Below are 21,654 nucleotides of genomic sequence, written 5' to 3' on the forward strand. Positions count from 1 at the left end.
TTCTGGGGGCCAATAATAAACTCCCTCGTTTGAGGACCCTCCCAAGATATCTTTCCTTATTGCAGTACTTTATTCTTTAAGTACTACAGCACCACCCTTTTTACACCTTCCTCTATCTTGCCTAAAGATCCTATAGCTCAGAGTATGATGTTGCCTTCAATCATGTTTTTGTTCTGGCAACAATATCATTTCCATGTGTCAACCGAAGCCATTACCACATTACTTTATTGCTCGGAATGCATTAGTTAAAGACCATACTCAATTATTGCTCCACCCCACCCCCAACATCTCAAAATCTCACGTTCAGAATGTAACTGACATTGAACAACTTCATCTATTCAGCCAAGTGGCAGCACAAATTTACACAATTGTGTAAAGTGTTTCTTTCAAGAAACCAAAGAATTCAACCTGTTATTTGGCATTGTTGCTAGGTAGCGAGTGACAAATATAACAGTTGGTAGAGTGTCCCACTTTAACTGAAAACCAGTTCTTAAAAAAGAAACTATTGCATCTAGCAATTTTACAAAAAGCCATGAATAGTTTAATTTGGAGAAAGAAAAATAAGTTCCAATATATTAAGTTTAGAGATTTGAACTGAGAGATAGTGGCTTGCAGCCAGTCACTGAGTCAACCAGTTCTTTTCCTCTCAATTCTATTATATATTTAACTTCAGCCTTTTTGGCACTACCACGTTGCAACTGTTGAAAGTTTGAATACTTGGCAGACAGGTGTTTTGAAATTTTAGTATCTTTCTTTTTTCAAAGCTTTGTAATATATGCTGCACAAAACTGGCATTTGCAGCTAGTGTTCTCATCTTATAGTTAATCAAATTTTCCGTTATATTTATCAAAAAAGGAGAAAAAAATTATTGCACTGATTTCAGACAATCTAATTTTGCAAAAAGGCCCACTACATTGAAATTATGCATAAATATCTATAGTAGCAGGCTTGCAAAGTCTAGAAATAACAATTAACAGATCAATGCTTACTCGAAAGTAAGAGACAGTGAATTATGTCTAATTGGATTCTGGTTTAAAAATGTTAAACATAAATTACAATTTTAATACTTACAAGTAGTTCCTTTAAGGTTTTTGTGCCTCTTCCCCAGTCAGGCAGACATGGTGATGGAGTTTGTGAAGATTGTGCAAAATGCTTTTCTGACAGAATCTGTGCTACCCAAGCAGGCTGTTGACCATCCTTCTCTATTGAATTACAGCTATCTTTGGTTTTTTCATGGTGTAACTCATTATGAAAAGTGTTACCCAGATTTTCTTGTCTGTTGAGATCTATGTTACAATCTCCAGTACATTCACCCTAAGGAGAAGAAATGGAGAAAAAAATACTTTAAAATCTTGGACTGAAAATTCACTGGCTTTTTTCTGGCCATTTAAATGGGTGGCACGGTGGCTCAGTGGTTAGCACTGCTGCCTCACAGCACCAGGGACCCGGGTTCAATTCCCACCTCAGGCAACTGTCTGTGTGGAGTTTGCACATTCTCCCAGTGTCTGCATGGGTTTCCTCCGGATGCTCCAGTTTCCTCCCGCAGTCCATAAATGTGCAGATTAGGTGAATTGGCCATGCTAAATTGCCCATGGTGTTAGGTGCATTAGTCAGGGGTGAATGTAGGGGAATAGCTCTGGGTGGGTTGCTCTTCAGAGGGTCAGTGTGGATTTGTTGGGCTGAAAGGCCTGTTTCTGCACTGTAGAGAATCTAATCTTAAAAAAAATCTTAACTTGAAAACGTGAATCTAACAGAAGAATTTCCCTGGATACAAAACAAAACACATTGTTCAGTCACCTCAACAAAAACAGGATAGGCACTACATTGCACCACCTATTTTTTTTCCCCAAATCATTTTCAATGTTATTCCAAGGAATAGAGGGAAAGTCTTGCCGATTTTGGAGAAAACAATTCAGGAATGACTGTGCTCTTTATATATATGTAAGAGTTGAAATCCAGACATATAAAAAGATATCACTCAATTAGTGTTGCAGTCACCACACTAGTTACACACTCCAGGCACACCTGTGACTGCCTATAAAAATCACCAAAAGACTTACATCGTCACATTTTGCACCTTTGCCTTTCTTCTTTTTCTTCTTGTTTTTGCCTTTTGTGTTCTCTTCAGTAGCATTAGCCCAGCATTCTACACAACTGTCCACTCCATCCTCCTCTTTGTCTTCTACACAATGATGTGCACAACTGTCATCACCTAATAAGCATGTAAAAATGTTAACTAGGTTCTAAATTGCTTTAAAAATCTAAAAGTTGTCGTTTCCTACCAAGTTCATCAGAAAACATGGATGCTGTAAGCAAGCAGCATTAAAAAATTTATAGTATTGCATCACATCCAAAATGGCTATTGAAAGTAGGCAACATTAAGAAATCTGATCAGAATGTTTTCCATTCAGCTACTACCTGTGGCATAATTTTGGGGTACCCAATGGCAACTGTGCACATACGTAATAATGTTAACTAGCTTTCTCTGCCTAACAAAATTTTTAAAAAGGCAGTGTTTAAAAGGTTTAAAATAACAGCAATCACGCCAACTCAATTTCTAGAACAGGGCTTGGCCAACACATACCTGAAGAGATTTAAAAAAAAAAATGCTTAATTGCTATTAGGAGCTGCCAAACTAATTCAGCATTCCAAAAATAAAGACATGGCAAATTGTCAAAACTGTTAGAATGCATAATTTGCACATTATAAAAAATATTGAATTTATGTATCAGGAGAGAAAAATCAAATAGACCCAATTCTGAAGTGAACTTGACTTATTTACTTTGCTGAGAAAGTGAGGTCTGCAGATGCTGGAGATCAGAGCTGAAAATGTGTTGCTGGAAAAGCGCAGCAGGTCAGGCAGCATCCATTGAACAGGAGAATGGTCTTTATTTTACTTCAAAATTTATATTATAGCTCTAACCTGTTTCATCATGATTGCAGATACCTTCAGTACAAGCTACATCTGATCCTTCTCGGGAACCTGTCTCACTGCCTTCCATGCTTGATGAGTAACCACAGTCACTGCCATTACAATGTGGAGATAAACCTGAGGTGAAACGAAAACCAATAATTAATTTCAGTTAAACCTATGGCTACAATATGGTTGAGATCAAAATGTTGTTTTGAAGTATTTCAGTCAGTTTAATAGTAGGTACAATCACATGTCAACTTCCCCTCTAAACCATTTCCACCACCTCAGGAAATAAAGGTTTATAAAGGCCTCATGGCTGAAATTCTTTGCCCACTAAAATAATGATATGGCTGCATGAAATTAAAATCAATAACAAATAGTACAGAATCCAACAACTTGGGCATTAGAACAGCTTGAATTAATGTGCACTTAGTTGTTGCCTGTCCTGCACCAAGATTTCATGCAACATCTGCCCAGTCAGCCTAGAAGCAAGGGAATTTGAGTCAGAGACTGTAAACTAAGAGTTCATTTCAAGCAGATATTGGTGTAGAGCTGTGGTACTACATCAGAACGTGACATTCATTCAAACAGATGGAGCAATAAATAGAGGCCTTGTCTGTTGGTTTCAAAGAACCTTAAAGATTCTACAGCATTAGTCAACAAGCAGTTATTTTAGTATCTCCTAGAATCATAGAATCCCTATAGTGCAGATAGAGACCATTCAGCCCAATCAATCTACACCAACCCACTGAAGAGCATTCCACCCAGATCCATCCCATCCTGCAACCCTGCATTTTCCACACACATTCCTGGTCACTATGGGCAATTTAGCATTGCTAATCAACTTAACTTTGCACATGGTTCGATTATGGGAGGAAACTAGAGACCCCGATGGAAGCCCACACAGATAGTCACCTAAGGCTGAATGTTGTGGTTCTGTTCGCCGAGCTGGAAATTTTTGTTGCAAACGTTTCGTCCCCTGTCTAGGTGACATCCTCAGTGCTTGGGAGCCTCCTGTGAAGCCCTTGTGTGGTGTTTCCTCCGGCATTTATAGTGGCCTGTCCCCGCCGCCTCCGGTTGTCAGTTTCAGCTGTCCGCTGTAGTGGCCGGTATATTGGGTCCAGGTCGATGTGTTTGTTGATGGAGTTTGTGGATGAATGCCATGCTTCTAGGAATTCCCTGGCTGTTCTTTGTTTGGCTTGCCCTATAATGGTAGTATTGTCCCAGTCGAATTCATGTTGCTTGTCGTCTGCATGTGTGGCTACTAAGGATAGCTGGTCGTGGCGTTTTGTGGCTAGTTGATGTTCATGGATGCGGATCGTTAGTGGTCTTCCTGTTTGTTCTATAGTGTTTTGTGCAGTCCTTGCATGGGATTTTGTACACTACATTAGTTTTGCTCATGCTGAATATCGGGTCCTTCGTTCTGGTGAGTTGTTGTCGGAGGGTGGCTGTTGGTTTGTGTGCTGTTATAAGTCCTAGTGGTCGCAGTAGTCTGGCTGTCAGTTCTGAAATGCTCCTGATGTATGGTAGTGTGGCTAGTCCTTTCGGTTGCGGCATGTCCTCGTTCCATTGTCTTTCTCTTAGGCATCTGTTGATGAAATTGCGCGGGTATCCGTTTTTGGCGAATACCTTGTACAGGTGTTCCTCTTCCTCTTTTTGCAGTTCTGGTGTACTGCAGTGTGTTGTGGCCCTTTTGAATAGTGTTTTGATGCAACTTCGTTTGTGTGTATTGGGGTGGTTGCTTTCATAGTTCAGGAGTTGGTCTGTGTGTGGCTTTCCTGTATACCTTTGTGGTGAATTCGCCGTTCGGTGTTCTCTGTACCATCATGTCTAGGAATGAGAGTTGGTTATCCTTTTCTTCTCTCGTGAATCGGATTCCTGTGAGTGTGGAGTTGATGATCCGGTGCGTTTTCTCTATTTCCGTGTTTTTAATGATTACAAAGGTGTCATCAACATATCTGACCCAGAGTTTGGGTTGAATGTGTGGTAAGACTGTTTGTTCTAACCTTTGCATTACTGCTTCTGCTATGAGTCCCGAGATCGGTGAGCCCATGGGTGTTCCGTTGATTTGTTCGTATATCTGGTTGTTGAATGTGAAGTGTGTTGTGAGGCACAAGTCCAGTAGTTTAAGTATGCCGTCTTTGTTGATAGGTTCAACGTCCTGTTGTCTGTTCTGTATGTCCAGCAGGTTGGCTATTGTTTCTCTGGCTAGGGTTTTGTCAATAGAGGTGAACAGTGCCGATACCCAGCATGAGCAAAACTAATGTAGTGTACAAAATCCCATACAAGGACTGCACAAAACACTATATAGGACAAACAGGAAGACGCTAACGATCCGCATCCATGAACATCAACTAGCCACGACCAGCTATCCCTAATAGCCACACACGCAGACGACAAGCAACATGAATTCGACTGGGACAACACTATCATTATAGGGCAAGCCAAACAAAGAACAGCCAGGGAATTCCTAGAAGCATGGCACTCATCCACAAACTCCATCAACAAATACATTGACCTGGACCCAATATACCGGCCACTACAGCGGACAGCTGAAACTGACAACCGGAAGCGGCAGGGACAGGCCACTATAAATGCCGGAGGAAACACCACAGAAGCGCTTCACAGGAGGCTCCCAAGCACTGAGGATGTCACCTAGACAGGGGACGAAACGTTTGCAACAAAAAATTTCCAGCTCGGCGAACAGAACCACAACAACGAGCACCCGAGCTACAAATCTTCACCCAAACTTTGAACCTCAGGCTGAAATTGAACCCAGGTCCCTGGCACTGAGGCAGCAGTGCTAACCAACTTGCCACCATGCCACTGTGATCTTGAACAATAGTCTTTCCAAGTCATCACCGAAAATACATTAACTAATGGTTCACCCGCTGCAACACCAATACTTTAAAGAATTATTTAACGGTATTTCAAGATAGATAACATACGAGAGAATTAATTTCTAACAAGAACATTCTCAAAATAATCTAAGGTCACACAATTACAGCAAAAATAAAACTACTCTGGCTCAATACTTGTTTAAGAGCCAGTAAAGTCGGTTACCCTAAAAATCTGAAACAGAAGAATTTTCATTGTCAAGCTTCACCTCCCAATTAGTAAAATATACACCTACAAACACTGGCACAACAGCATACATACCTTTCTTGGTTTTAGGTGATCCAAGTAGATTTTCACTGCCAGGGCATGTACATGATGTACTTTCATTTGTAACAATTACTTCAACTCTACCATTTGCATCTTCAATGCTGCCACAGTCTTTACAGCTACTTTCCACTGACTCTGATGTTGTCTGAAAATGATATTTAGACACAGGATCCAATTTTAAACCAAAATTATATTTAAAAAGTTTCCCTAGGGAAAAAAAAACTTTGATTTAATGTTTCTTGTGCAACTCAAGGAAAAGTTTAATGGCCGAGATGTGATCCAGACAAATACTGGCCAATAACGACCAGTCAAAATTAGAGTGGTGCTGGAAAAGCACAGTAGGTCAGGTAGCATCCAAGGAGCAGGAAAATAGGCGTTTCGGGCAAAAGCCCTTCATCCTGATACAAATTCATTAAAAATGAAATATACAAATACAAAGTTGGGGAAGGAAAAAACTGTTCATTAGAATACATAATTGCTACCCAATTACCTATTAAAAAATGGGACTCTAAGTAAAGACCATTTCCTGCAGTTGACAGATTAAAAATATTTTAATTAATCTTTAGTGCAAGAGATTTAGAATGGAGACATTGAGTTTGTGAAACACACCACCATGATGGTTTTTAAAGCAGCAATCATGCTAGCATTTGAAGGTGGTGATATAGCTGGTTGAAGGAATTGTAGATAAAGTGATGCAAGTAACAAGCATGAATATCAGATTAGGACAATTGACTGCATGGGTAGAGTTAGCCAAGTGGTTTATGTTTATTGGCTGTAAATTCCATGCAATAACATGCTTTAAAAGCTTGGTAATATACAATCAAAAGACTAACTCAATTTCATGGACATTATACCAACCAAGCAGATTAATTAGTCAAGACCAAATTAACAGGTAATTGTTATCCCAAAATCCCAATAAAGGTAGATCAATATTCAAAGCTAACTCAAGAATATAACATTTAATGTCTCTTAAAAAGATAGTAGTAGTAAGAGGCAGCTTAGCAAAAGAAAAAAAGTGTACAATAGCAAGATCGCTCAGTGCAAAAAGAGGTACAGAGAAAAATCAAACACTGCTGCAGTTGTCAAGATTTGGAAAAGACTGGAAGAACAATTGCTCACTAATCAGCTAATAAATTATATAACTGCAGAAAATAATTGAAGTGAAAGCAAATGTTAACAGATTCAAACAGACATTAAGATTATAGGTTTCTGCCCATAGAAAGGGCAATTTCACTTCATAATTATGTATGATCAGTAATTATGGGCCAAAGGCAAGGAGAAATCCAATTTGTGAAAACAAGGAATGCTGGATCAATTTAAAAGTTAATAGCATTTTTCTACCTACCTCCTCTTGGGGTTTAGTTTCTCCCGGAGTTTGAAGTTGGGCAGATATTTCACAGGCACATTTATTTTTACGTCTGTTCTTCCGTTTTTGGCGTTTCTTTTCTTGCTTAAGCTCTCGAACTCTCTCCTCTTCAGAGAGCTCCTCACAAAGCTGCTCCAATCGACTAATACCTTGCACCTTCTCAATTGCCATCTACAGAAGAGAGTTCCAGTTTACTCAACATCGAAGCATACCTCCTGGTCAATAACAGCAAAGGCCAGCTATGGACTATTTAGTTTACCAATATATTTAAATGGCTTTGGCTTTACCAATACAAAGTCTAATCTCTTATTTCACTGACCTATTCTAAAAGAACTGGAAGAGACAAGACCTTTCTTAGCAAATTGTCACAGGTCAAATATTTGGAGAAAGTTCAAACATACCTAAATTTTGTAATTTATTTTTATTTTAAGAAAAGGGGAGAACCCTATAATGCCCTTATAGTACCTAACATTTCTGCAACTTAAAACTTTTTTAAAAGCTTGTGGGATGGTGTTGTCATCAGCTCAACTTGCAAACTCTCTTTGGAGTCTGTTTAAGTGATGAAACCTCAAATACCACTTGGTAATTCAAGGAATATTCCAGTTAACCCCCAGGAAAAGAAAATTAGTTATTACTGTAATAGCTGTTTTCCAAATAAAGATTGGACAAATGGCACTGTTATAGCTTAGTAAAATTTGGTGGCTATAATTTCTCAAAAATAGCTACTGTTACACTAAAAAGTTCAGTGAACTAAATTGCTGGCAATTTGGCATGCAATAATCAACTGCAAACATTTCCACCACTTCCTTAAAGTTTGATATTAGCAGTTCATTTAATTAAAAATAAATCAGCCCACTACACAATTAAGTATCAGCTGTTTAATTACTATCCTACTACTTCCTCCAAGTGTAGATGTGGATCTCAAATGAAAACTGATCAAATTCAGTTGCAGTGCCTGTCCTGCAATCAATTTGATGACAGAGACATGTATGAATGAGTACTCAAGCAAGGTGGACATGACTGACCAGAGTCCATGGAGCCACTCCCTTGTAGTCACTGACTGGAGTGAAAAAGGGAAATAAAATTTAATTGAAATCCCAATAGAAATTTCAATGAAACTACCAAGAAAAAAAAATCAATTCCAGAAATTACTCATGTATAAATGGATTAAAATGCAGGAGTCAATAATGTGTGGATTAGAAAACTTTAAAAATGTCAACCCAATATTTATTAATTGGTCTCAAAAGCAATCCAAATGAAAGTTAATTTACATTGGAGATTTGGCACTCTTCCTGTTTTATTTGCACCACACTAATATATGTTAGCTGTAACAGGGATGAAGGATTGCAAAGCAGGTTGGGCAAGAAAAGGCCAACCTGCTGTATCCAAGTCAGACATAACCAAGGTAGGTGCTAATTTTCTCTCCTTTAAGGGAAACATTGGTATTTGCTTTGTTTCTCCATTGCAATATTGCTGATAACAGCAAAACTATATTGCTCCACAACTTTTTTCCCCTCAAAGTAAAATGTAGGAAGTTAGTGAACTTGAAATCAAAAACAAAGTGGCCAATTTTACATTAGTAATTGAAGTGTACCTCAAAGCTTTTGCGCAATGCATCAATGCCAAGGTAAAAGAGCATCTGCCATGTCTGTTCTTCAGCACGTAACTTCTGCCAAATTCTGTGCAAGCGTTCATACAGATGAATACCAAGACATGTAAGGACTTCTTCTTGTGCAATGTCTATGGTTTTTGCATGTCGCTCCCTGCGCCTGAAAAACATTAGTTATTTAAGAAAATGTAGTTGCCCAACATGTTGAAACTGTTGAGTACCATTCAGAAATCAGTGTTACTACATTTATACATCAAACACTACAACGAACATAGTCTGCTCCAGAAAGAGTCAAAATATTCACTGTACAAGAATCTCAAGTAACATACAATATTGCATTCGCAGTGAAAATTTATTAGACTCAATTTAGCCTTTAGATAACTGGTACAGAACGCCAAGGACCTGATGCCAAATAGGGTGCAAAAATACATTAAACCTTAGTGGGCATTAAGGAAGCCATTCACCACAGAACTTTCCATCATTAAATAAGTGGACAGATGCTAAATATACCCATTAAGGCTGCCATTTTTATAATAAACAAGAGTAGGCCAATTAGCCCCTCAAGCATGTTCCACCATCGAGAAATCACAGCTGATCTGTGACCTAACCTCATATGCCTGCCTTTGATCTATCGTTAAAATCTTTGCTTGACAAATAAAAACCTCAGATTTAGAAATAACTGATGTAGCATCAATTGCTATTCGTGGTAGAGTTCCGAAGTTCTACCACCCTTTGCATATAGAAGTGCTTCCTATCATCTCTCCTGAACAGTCAATCTAAAATGTTTAGAATATGCCCTAGTTCTAGGACCTCTAATCAGTAGAAAGTTCATTTACCTTGCCCTTTTCTGTTTATATTTTGAAGACTTTGATCAGATGACCCCATAGCTTTCAAATTAGAAAAATAGCTGTAACATGAAATTTTACATTTTGCCAGCACTGAATGTTGAAACACCATTGCATTACTAGTATTTGAAGTTGCAAAGGAAACAATGGGTGATTTAAAACTGCCTTAGAATCTACTGCAGAAATATACAAAGCAAATCAGTAAATTCAAATTACTGAAACAAGCCATGAGATCAATCACCATGCTACACTGCAAGTGTTTTTCTATTTTCTTAGCCCTATGCAATGCAGTGAACAGTTCATGGCCACAAAAGATCCAAAAATAACTTGTTTAAAAAAAAGGTGCAGAATAGATTGTCAAGTTAATGAATTTCAGATGTCCACACTGAAAACTATAACCATTACTCCAACCTAACAAGAAAATGCTTTTCTCTACTTCCACAGCCTAAGGCACATTACCAATTTGGGAAGTGCTTTGGATTGATGTCCACAATGAGAGATATCTTTTCCAGAAGGGCCTTTAAGCACCATCTACAATTTCCTTTTTGAGCATGGATACAGGCAACCTGCATGCATGTCTTAATGCTGGTCTGAAAGACACACAGCCAGTTTCCTCCCCCAAGAGAGCAGTCTCCCTCAAAGGCCTGGTTTGATTATATAGCTCTCAAGTTATAAACAAATGCTGTAAAGCTTTAGTCATTTGCTGCTGACACCTTAAAATAGAAGCAATTATTGAATTAAGCACAATTATTTCACTTGCATCATGCCAAGACAAAACAGACATGTAAAGAAGCAACCAAAAAGCGCTAGATAGCCCACTCTAGCAAATTACATACTCATACCCTCCTGCGAACTCTGGCTCAGCACGACCCAAAAGATGCGCAATGAAGTCAGTCTCACAGCAAACATGAATGTGTCGTTCATGGGGACAGCAACGTAGTCCCTCATAGAGAGCTGCACAGTAACCCTTTTCTTTGCTGCAGTCCAATTCTCCAATGAGAATATTGTACGCTCGTAGCACTTTATTTTTACAATCAGTGCAAAACCTGAAACAAAGAAACTGATATGAACCACCATAAACTTAAGACATTTGTCACGTTGATAAATGTTGTGAATTTCCCCTCATTATCCAATAGCTTAACTAATTGATATCTTCATTTCAGTTGTAAATTCTGCACCCAATAGCATGCAACATTTTTTGTTAGAGTACAAACCTGTGTTTCCGTAGATAAGTCTCTAGTGTTTCCAAAAGACAACTGGAGTCAATTAATACTACTTCATCCCTACATTCTTGAGACATTAGCTCCCACACATCCATCCAGCAACCCCTGTTAACAGAAAGAGTATTTTTCTCCATAATTAACATTCTGCAATTTTACAAGAATTCAAAACATACTGCTAGACTGGGTATTAATACTGAACAATTATTCAAACTTGCCAATTTGCATGGATATTTCTCAAAGTTAGTGATCGCTAAATAAAAAGAAACTTCATACAAAGTGTCACTGCTATTTATATATTCTCATTTGAAGCTAAACAACCGAAAGAGAGAGGAGTTGAAAAAAAAAAATCTACTAGTACGTTTGATTTCAGCCAAAGGAGTAAATAAAATTATTTGGTAGCACAAGATTTCCAACCCTGAGAAATACAGAAAGGGCCTTGTGACCCATGCTGAATAGACTCAACGCCAACATGAAACAACAAAAACCAAAGCCAGAATAGAATATCAAAATTTCAGAAGTTTTGCCAAATATTAAAAACACGCTAGGCCACTCCGGATTCACTTTGTTTAGTCACTAGATTACATTAGATAGGACATTAAAAACAAAGTGCACATAGCTTGATGTGGTATCAAGCCAAAACCATGTTAACAGTCTTAGCATCTTGAAGTTTATTTTAGGAAATAAACCAGCTATTCTATCTTGACTAAAGAAACCTGGCTGAAGTTATCCTGTACTGAATAGTCTAAAACTGACATAACTAATGACACCATCATACTGACTAAATGTGGAAAAAAAAAGTGAATGAGTCAGGTATCTGTGCATCTCTCTAACTTCTGCCATAACATTTAGGGGCTGACATCTGGCACTGAACCCATAGGCAAATGTGTATTTGGAAGATGGGGCAATAATTTTTAAAATGAACAGTAGGTATAGATTTTAAAGAATATTAGAGTAAAAGATATAACCAACAGAAATGTCTAGTTTCGACGCAAACATTTTGCAGCAGTAGCATCAATTTTAATACTTTAAAGGCACTATCCAGCGATAAAACAAAAAATGTGAAATAAGACTAGTGGCTAACAATTAGGAGAGCCGCACAGAAATGCAGATTTGGAAATGGACAAGGGAGAAAGGAGAACAAGAGAAAGAAACAAAGAGTGTAAGAGAGCAACCAACAGCATTCTGAAGGAAAAAGGCAAGGAGGTTCCAATCAAAAAAAGGTTGAATCTAAAAGTAGAGGTTTCTCTTGGATTCAATGAAAATACTGATGGAGGGGGCTTCCAACTTAGGCTGTTTAAAATGTGTTCAAGCAAAGAACATGAAGGGACAGAGGTATTTTCCATTTGGTTTGAAAAAGCTAGTCAAATGGAGTGGCCCACAAAACACTGAACACTGCTCATACAGAACAGGATGACTGGCAAAACTTATGCATTCAAAAATGAAGCTTTTGCAGATTATGAGATGGCCAAAAATGCTATTGTCAGTGCTTACAATTTGGTCACTAGAACTTAGATAATGACCTTAATACATGAATGCACTTAATGTGGACAACATACAAGAGACTCAAGGTGGCAACTCAAGGAATTTTTAAAAATTGTTTGCAGAAAACTAAAAAGTTCCAACAACCAGACAAACAGCTAAAATGGCTGATTACAGGCTTGTCCACAAGGTAGCTCCTTTATCCGTCACCTTTACTAATGAGAAAATGACAGAAGGTGGGAAAGTGAATGGCATGGTCGAGAAGGGACAGCTGGGAACAAACTAGAATCCTCAGGCGAAAAAAGGAAAGTGTAAGGATAGGGCTAACATCCAAAAGTCTAAATTGTTTCCACGGCCACAGGATGGGAAATCTGAGTGGACTGTTACAGGCTAAGCCCATAGTTTACTGGGGTACATTAAGACAGTGCAGGCAAAAAAAGCCTTAACCAAGAGCACAGCAGTGGTTCAGAATACTGCCCTTAAGCCTCAAAAGCACCACCATATTTCTAAATGCTCTGTCACATCTTTTGATAGAAAATGTTAGCATCTGTTATAAAGGATGTAATAGCAGAGCATTTAGAAATAAATAGAATAAAGCAGACTCAGCAAGCTTCATGAAGGAGAAATCATGCCCAATGAATTTACTTGACGTGTGTGAGGGTAACAAGCGGGAAAGATAAAAGGAAACCAGTGAATTTTCAGAAGGCATTTGATAAGCTACCACACACTAGACCACAGCCCCTGATGTTTCAGGTTGCATATTTGCATGATAGAGGATTTGCTAAATACTAGAAGTCAAGATTAGAGATTGAGGGTGAATTTTCAGGATGGCAACTGAAGCAAGTGGATTTTCAGTGATCAGTGCCATTGGCCCAATTATTTACAAAATGAAAAATAACCTGGATGAAAACGAACATATTATAGCTTGGTTTGAGAGTGACAAGAATAAGTGGGAAGGCAAGCACTGAAGGTAACAGTCTGCAGAGGGATAGAGACCACTAATCCAGAAAGAGGGATAGAGAGTACGAAATACAGCATGGAAACAGGCCCTTCAGCCTAACCCAATGCTATTCAAATATCTCAAATGAATCTTGTCCCATTTGCCAGCATTTGGCCTGTGTTCCTCTAAACCTTTCCTATTCATATAGCCATCCAGATGCCTTTTAAATGTTCTAATTGTACCAGCCTCCACCATCACCTCTGGCAGCAAGTTCCATACATGCACCACCCTCTCCATGACAAAGTTGCCCCTTAGGTCCCCTTTAAAATCTTTCCCCTCTCACCTTCAACCTATGCTCTCTAGTTTTGGGCTCCCCTACCCTGGGGAAAAGACCTTGTACTATCCATGCCCAGTGATTTTATAAACTTCTATCAGGCCATCTCTAAGCCTCTGATACTCCAGAGAAAATAGTGCAAGCCTATTTAGTCTCTCCCTATAGTTCAAAGCCTCCAACCCTGGCAAAGTCCTTGTAAGTCTTTTCTAAACCTTTCCAATTTTCACATCTTGCCTATAGCCGGGAGACCAGTATTCCAAAGTGGCCTAATCAATGTCCTATACAGCTGAAACATTATCTCCCAACTCTTGTACTCAATACAGTGACTGATAAAAGGAAAGCATACCAAACAGATAGGTTAAGCCAAATGGAGGCAGAGAGAACTTAAATCAAGGGGATTGTGTCCTTGTTCAGGAATCACAAAACACATCCAAGTTCAGCAGGTAATAGGTGCTTTATTTCAAAAGTGAGTAAGAATATAAAAATAGGGAGCTTTGCTAGAACTTTATATGATGCTTATTAGGTTACACCTCAGACTGAACAGCTTTGGACCCTAAGATATACTGGCATTGCAAGCAGTCCAGAGAAGGCTCTCTAGGCTGATACTAGGTATGGAGGAACTGGCGTATGGCAGTGTTGAGTACATTGGGCTTATGCTCATTAGATTTTAGGCAAATGAAGGGTGACCTTATGGAAACACCAGATTCACAAGGTATTAGAAAGAAAGGATTTTTCTTTCCTTGTGTGTCTTGGACCAGAAGACATCAGATTAAAGGGGTTGCACATTTAAGATAAAACAAGGTAATTTATTCTGAGGGCAGTGAATCTTGGTTTTCTTTGTCTTGACAGCCTTTTTGTGGGAAAGTAATTCAAAGATAAGATAGACAAGATTTTTAAAAAAGACAGGAAAATGGAGTTTTCAGATCAGTCATGATTCGAATTGAATGAGAGAGATGAATCGATGGGCTAAATGGCCTACTTCTGCTCCACATCTTATGGTCTGTGGATGCAGGACAGGTGATGATCTCAGTTAAAGGGAATTCTTGTGAAAAGAGAAGCAGCGATTCCCTATCCTACAGAGATAGGTAAACTTGTCACGCTCAGAGACAGTGGCTATCCAAACTCTTCCGCTGGGAAAAAGGCACAACTTCTTCCACTATTAAATACTGATGCTTGAATGACAAGTACTAACAAGAGCATACACCTGGACTTTTGTATCAAGTGCATGTGAAGTGACACGTCTGCCTAGAGCCAGGCACTGGACAGGGCTGACCAACTCCTGCATGTTGATTTTTTTGGGGGTGAAGGCAGTGATTTCAGAAAGGCCCAGTGAGTGGGAGACAGGAAAAGGTTCTGGGGATTTTTTCCTTCTAGAGCAGTGACCTGATTAAACACTAAACAGTCTGGATGCAATATAAGTGAAGTCTCAGCTTACCTCCACATGTTCATAAGGGCACTATTCTGAAGCCAATCAGACCATCAAGACAGTGACCAACATATTGTGCCATCAGTGCTCCCATAACTAGGACTAAGATGGGATTCCTTTTGTTTGACACCCGAAATTAATCCATTTAGTCCAGAGATGTTTTTTTTCATAAAATCAGCTTATGGACACAAGTTAGTGGCCCTCAAACAAGATTGTTGGAGCAAAGGGACAAATCTATGTTCAATTAATAAGAGCCTGCAATACAGCTCAAGAGCATACTAAAGGTTCACAAATAGTCAAAAAAAGGGCAGACAAGCAAGCCCAGACCTGAATGTTTCAGCCAAAGAACTGTGTATTAGCATTATGGTGATCCACTGAAAGCCTTACGGTAGAAGATGAAGTTGAGGCAGAGGGAGACCTGGAAAATTCACAAAAAGCCTCCCTTTTGCCCCATCAGCAAATACTGAACTGAAGATTAAGAGGAACAGTGAGAGGCGGGAGCTGGGAGGAGGTGACTTTGGTGAGAGGTGATTGTCAGGAAGGCCAGTAAGTATATTTAAACTTCTTACCTTGAGGCCAGTGAGGGAGGAGCGAGCAAAGAACATCTGGGAAGGGGGAGTAGAACAGTTTATAATTGCATGGTTGCATTACCAGAGACGCTACTCGGGTAGTGTCTCCCACCCATCCTCCTCTAACCTTAAAATAAAAGTTGTGAGAGCCAGATTGACAAAGTAAGGTAAGGTAACTAGTTTATTTCCTAATTTTTTTTTCAAGGAGTCTCTTTAGGAGTTAGAATAGTGGGAATGGAGTTTAGGGCAGTGGAATGTTCCTCCTGCAGAATGTGAGAAATAAGGGTCACTAGTGTCCCTGCTGACTACATCTGTGGGAAGTGCACCCAACACCAGCTCCTCGAAAACCACATTGGGAACTGGAGCTGGAGTTGGATGAACTTCGGATCATTCGGGAGGCAGAGGGGGTTATTGACAGGACTTAGAGAGGCAGTCACTCCCCAGATAAAAGAAAAAGACAGATGGGCGACAGTTAGGAGACTGGCAGACAGTGCAGGGATCCCCTGTGGCCATTCCCCTCAACAGTAAGTATACCATTTTGGATACTGTTGGGGGAAGATGACTTACCAGGGGAAAGCAGTGGGGCACCTGCTGCTCAGAAGGGAAGGGGGAAGAGAAGCAGAGCAGTAGTTATTGGGGACTCGATAGTTAGGGGAACAGATAGGAGGTTCTGAGGGGACAAGAGAGACTCACGGTTGGTGTGTTACCTCCCGGGTGCCAAGGTCCATGATGTCTCTGATCATGTTTTTGGGATCCTTTGGGGGGAGGGAGAGCAGCCCCAAGTCGTGGTCCACATTGGCACCAACGACATAGGTCAGAAGAGAGATGGGGACTTAATGCAGAAATTCAGGGAGCTAGGATGGAAGCTTAGAGCTAGGACAAAGTTGTTTTCTCTGGTTTGCTGCCCTTGCCACGTGCTAGTGAGGTGAGGAATAGGGAGAAAGGAGTTGAACACGGGGCTACAGGGATGGTGCAGGAGGGAGGGTTTCGGGTTTTTGATTAATTGGAACTCTTTCAGGGATAGGTGTGACCTCTACAAGCAGGATGATCTTCATCTAAACCAGAGGGGTACCAAAATCCTGGGTGAGAAATTCGCTAAAGCTATTAAGTGGATTTAAACTATTACAGCAGGGGATGGGAACCAAAATTGTAGGACAGGTACAGAAAAGGATGAGTAGGGAGTTCCCAAATCAAGTATCTGACACTGGCAAGCGAGAACCTGGATTGAAGTGTGTGTACTTCAATGCGAGGAGCATCCGAAATAAAGTGGGTGAACTAGCAATGTGGGTTGGTACCCGGGACTTCGATGTTGTGGCCATTACAGAGACATGGATAGAGCAGGGACAGGAATGGCTGTTGCAGGTTCCGGGATTCAGATGTTTCAGTAAGAACAGAGAAGATGGTAAAAAAAAAAGAGGGGGAGGTGTGGCATTGCTGATCAGGGACAATATTACAGTTGTAGAAAGGATGTTTGGGGACTTGTTAACGGAGGTAGTATGGGCTGAGGTTAGAAACAGGAAAGGAGAAGTCACCATGCTGGAAGTTTTCTATAGGCCTCCGGATAGTCCCAGAGATGTAGAGGAAAGGACAGCAAAGATGATTCTCGATAGGAGTGAGACAGGCAAGGTAGTTGTCATGGGGGACTTCAACTTTCCAAATATTGACTGGGATCACTACAGTACAAGTACTATAGATGGGTCAGGTTTTGTCCAACGTGTGCAGGAGGGCTTCCTGACAGTACGTAGACAGGCCTACAAGGGGCGAAGTCTGGCCAGGTGTTAGATTTGGAAGGTGGTGAGCACTTTGGAGACAGCGATCACAATTCTGTCAGGTTTACTTTAGCGATGGAAAGGGATGGGTGTACTCCACCAAGAGTTACGGCTGGGGGAAGGGAAATTACAATGCAATTAGGAAAGATTTAGGAAGCGTAGAATGGGGAAGGAAACTGCAGGGGATGAGCACATTAAAAATGTGGAGCTTATTCAAGGAAAAGCTCCTGTGTGTCCTAGATAAGTATGTACCTGTCAGGTAGGGAGGAAGATATAGAATGCGTGAGCCGTGGTTTACCAAGGAAGTGGAATCCCTGGTCAAGAAGGTGGCGGCGGCTTATGTTAGGACAAAACGTGAAAACTCAGTTAGGGCGCTTGAGGGTTATAAGGAAGTCAGGAAAGACCTAAAAAGAGAGCTCAGAAGAGCCAGGAGGAGACATGAGACGTTGTTGGCGGATAGGATCAGGGTTAATCCTAAGGCTTTCCATAGGTATGTTAGGAATAAAAGAATGACGAGAGTTAAATTAGGGCCAATCAAGGATAATAGTGGGAGGTTGTGTGTGCAGAGATAGGGGAAGCACTAAATAAATATATTTCAACAGTGTTCACTATAGAAAATGAAAATGTTGGTGAGGAAGATACAGAGATACTTGCATCTAGACTAGAAGAGATTGAGGTTCACAAGGAAGAGGTATTAGAAATACTGCAGAGTGTGAAAATAGACAAGTCCCCTGGGCCAGATGGGATCTATCCTAGGATCCTCTGGGAAGCAAGGGAAGAGATTGCCAAGCCTTTGGCATTAATCTTCAAATCATCATTGTCTACAGGAATAGTGCTGGAGGACTGGAGGATAGCAAATGTGGTTCCCTTGTTCAAAAAGGGTAGTAGAGACAACCCTGATAATTACAGACCAGTGAGTCTCACTTCAGTTGTTGGTAAAGTGTTGGAAAAGGTTATAAGAGATAGGATTTATAACCATCTAGCAGGGACAGTCAGCAGAGTTTTGTGAAGGGTAGGTCATGCCTAATGAATCTAATTGACTTTTTTGACAAAGTGACCAAACAGGTAGATGAGAGTAAACCGGTTGATGTGGTTTATATGGCGTTCGATAAGGTTCACCACAGTATTATACAAAATGCGGAGAAATTGAATTGTGGGAGATATAGGAGTTTGGATCAGTAATTGGCTTGCTGTAGGAAAACGGAGGGTTGTAGTTGATGGACCATGTTCATCTTGGTGTCCAGTTACTAGCGGCTTGGGTCCACTGCTGTTCATCATTTTCATAAATGATCTGGATGAGGGATTAGAAGGGTGGGTTAGTAAATTTGTGGATGACACGAAGGTCGGTGGAGTTGGGGATAGTGACGAAGGATGTAGTAGGTTGCAGAGAGACATAGATAGAATGCAGAACTGGGCTGAGAGGTGGCACATGGAGTTTAATGTGGACAAGTGTGGGGTGATACACTTTGGACAGTAATCGGAATGCAAAGTACCGGACTAATGCTAAGATTCTTGGGAGTGCAGATGAGCAGAGAAATCTGTGTCCATGTACACAGATCCCTGAAAGTTGCCACCCAGATTGACAGGGTTGTTAAGGCGGCATACAGTGTTTTGGCCTTTATTAATAGAGGGATCGAGTTACCAGGAGGTTATGCTGCAGCTGTACAAAGCTCTGGTACGGCCAGACCGCAATTTCCCCTCAGATGTGGATGACGATGCTCTCCACGACATCTCTGCCACTTCCTGCTCCTCTGCCCTTGAACCCCGCCCCTCCAATCGCCACCAGGACAGAACCCCACTGGTTCTCACCTACCACCCCACCCCACATCGTATCATCCTCCGTCTTTTCTGCCACCTCCAAACAGACCCCACCACCAAGGATACATTTCCCTCCCCTCCCCTATCAGCGTTCCAGAAAGATCGCTCCCTCCGCGACTCCCTCGTCAGGTCCACACCCCCCACCAACCCAACCTCCACTCCCGGCACCTTCCCCTGCAACCGCAAGAAATGCAAAACTTGCGCCCACACCTCTCTCTCTCCCCCCCCACTACCCTCCAAGGCCCCAAGGGATCCTTCTATATCCATCACAAATTTACCTGCACCTCCACACACATCATTTACTGCATCCGCTGCACCCGATGTGGCCTCCTATACGTTGGGGAGACAGGCCGCCTACTTGTGGAACATTTCGGAGAACACTTCTGGGACACCCGTGGCTGAACACTAACTCATTCCTGAAGGGCTTATGCCCAAAACGTCGATTCTCCTGCTCCTTTGATGCTGCCTGACCTGCTGCGCTTTTCTAACTATGTAGTATACTTTGATTTCAAACTGGCATATAGTTGCCCCTCCAAATGTCACTTAAAACAGATGGAAGTCCTTTTTGAAAAAGTAGTCAGCTGATTATTGCAAAGGTTCACCTTTTGCTCCAATCTATCCTTGATTTAGTTTGAGGATATCTCATGTCATAAACTGATTTTGTGAAAAAGACAAATCTCTGGATTCAGTGGATTAATCGCAGGTGCCAAACAAAAGGAATCCCATCTCTTAGCCTAGTTATGGGGGTGCTCATGGTACAATATATTGGTCATTGTATAGAGGGACTGATGGGCTTCAGGATAGTGCCTTTGTGAATGTGGGAGGCAAGGTGAGACTTCATATAGTGTCACACCCAGACTTTTTATATTTACCTTTTTGAAACATATTACAACCACAATTGTTATCTTGACAATCTTGTCAAGTCTACCCAGGGGACATCACTAGTCAGGAACAGGTGGTGCCACAAACAGCAAACATACTGGCACTGAAAGTGCTCCTTCTCCCAATGCCAAACAAAATAAATGACACTTTGAGGAAGTGTGCTTTCTACCATTAATTTGCTATCACCATATAGGTGCCACTGAAATATGTAAAAGAAAACAAAAAAGGTAATGCAATCAGGATAACCTGGTGTGTAGGTGTAGACAATGATTCAATGTAGTCTACTGGACTTCAAGGATTCCGATAAGGTCATGCATGGGAGACTGATAACGAGGGTAAGAGCCCATAAGATGCAAGGAAATTTGATTAAAAGAATCCAGCACTAGCTGAGTTGCAAGAAGCAGAGGGTGATGGTTGACTGACTTTTTTAGTGGCCAAGTGCCTGTATCTCGTGGCAAATAGTAAAGAGCATAGTTTTAGAAAATACGAGGGTATAGACATGCTAATCAGTGCAGAAGGAATTCATTGACAAATGTGAAGTGATGTACTTGGGCAGGATAAAGATAACAAGGAAATTTACATTGAATCATAGGACCCTGGGAAGGATACTTGCCTTTATTTGCCAAGGCATAGAGTTTTAAGAGGAGGCAAGTTATGCTGGAACTGTATCAAGTTTGGTTAGGTCACAGTTAACAGTACTGTGTGCGGTTCTGAATGCTATTAATTGGAGGTATGTGATTACAGATTGCAGAGGGGGTTTATCCAGATGGTATCTGGGCTAGAGAATTTTCATCATGAAGTGAGAGTGGACAAACTGGGTTTGTTTTCCTTGGAACAGAGGAGACAGAGGAAGAATGCGACTGAAAATTATGAGGGGAATGGCAAGGGGAGACAACAGCATTAGAGGGAATTGGGGAAGATTCATTCAGACGGTGGTGGTAATCTGGAACTCAATGCCTACAAGGATGACAAAGACAGGAGCCCTCATGACATCTATGTTTTGTGTACTCGCAATGCCCAAGGCAGACATGATTATGGACCAAGTGCTAGAAAATGGAATTTAAAATATGATTGGTTTTGAACAGTACATACTCAAATGGGCCAAAAGAGCCTTTGTGCTCTATGACAGCTTTCAGCTTGGCACTCCTGTCTTAAATAACCAGTGCCCCAAATTTTACTAAATTCAAGGTCATGATGGATGCTAGTGACCCTGAATATCTTCCCATTATTTGCTTCAAGATGATGAGTTGGACATATAGGATCCAGTGGGATCTCAAAAAAACAAGAGGGATATACTGTGGAGCAATAAAAAAAA

At 40.7% G+C, this 21,654-nt stretch overlaps 1 protein-coding gene across 2 annotated transcripts in view; it reads right to left on the reverse strand.

Moving 5' to 3' along the window:
• The window catches only part of ggnbp2 (gametogenetin binding protein 2), an 88,022-nt gene that overhangs the window by 11,389 nt on the left and 54,979 nt on the right, over positions 1–21,654 (reverse strand). Inside the window, exons 5-12 of one of the 2 annotated variants that reach the window (XM_043718557.2) lie at positions 11,114–11,227; positions 10,742–10,945; positions 9,040–9,214; positions 7,425–7,616; positions 6,074–6,224; positions 2,924–3,049; positions 2,061–2,212; positions 1,072–1,314 (exon numbers count right to left, since the gene is read on the reverse strand). In XM_043718557.2, coding sequence (XP_043574492.1) covers positions 1,072–1,314; positions 2,061–2,212; positions 2,924–3,049; positions 6,074–6,224; positions 7,425–7,616; positions 9,040–9,214; positions 10,742–10,945; positions 11,114–11,227 — 1,357 coding nt within the window. Of the gene's footprint in view, positions 1–1,071; positions 1,315–2,060; positions 2,213–2,923; positions 3,050–6,073; positions 6,225–7,424; positions 7,617–9,039; positions 9,215–10,735; positions 10,946–11,113; positions 11,228–21,654 lie in introns of both variants that reach the window. The other variant, XM_043718556.2, reaches the window with a different exon arrangement.

Source organism: Chiloscyllium plagiosum, unplaced genomic scaffold, assembly GCF_037043375.1.
Source record: "Chiloscyllium plagiosum isolate Xiang-an unplaced genomic scaffold, Cpla_swu_hap1 HiC_scaffold_31, whole genome shotgun sequence".
Lineage (NCBI taxonomy): Eukaryota > Metazoa > Chordata > Chondrichthyes > Orectolobiformes > Hemiscylliidae > Chiloscyllium > Chiloscyllium plagiosum.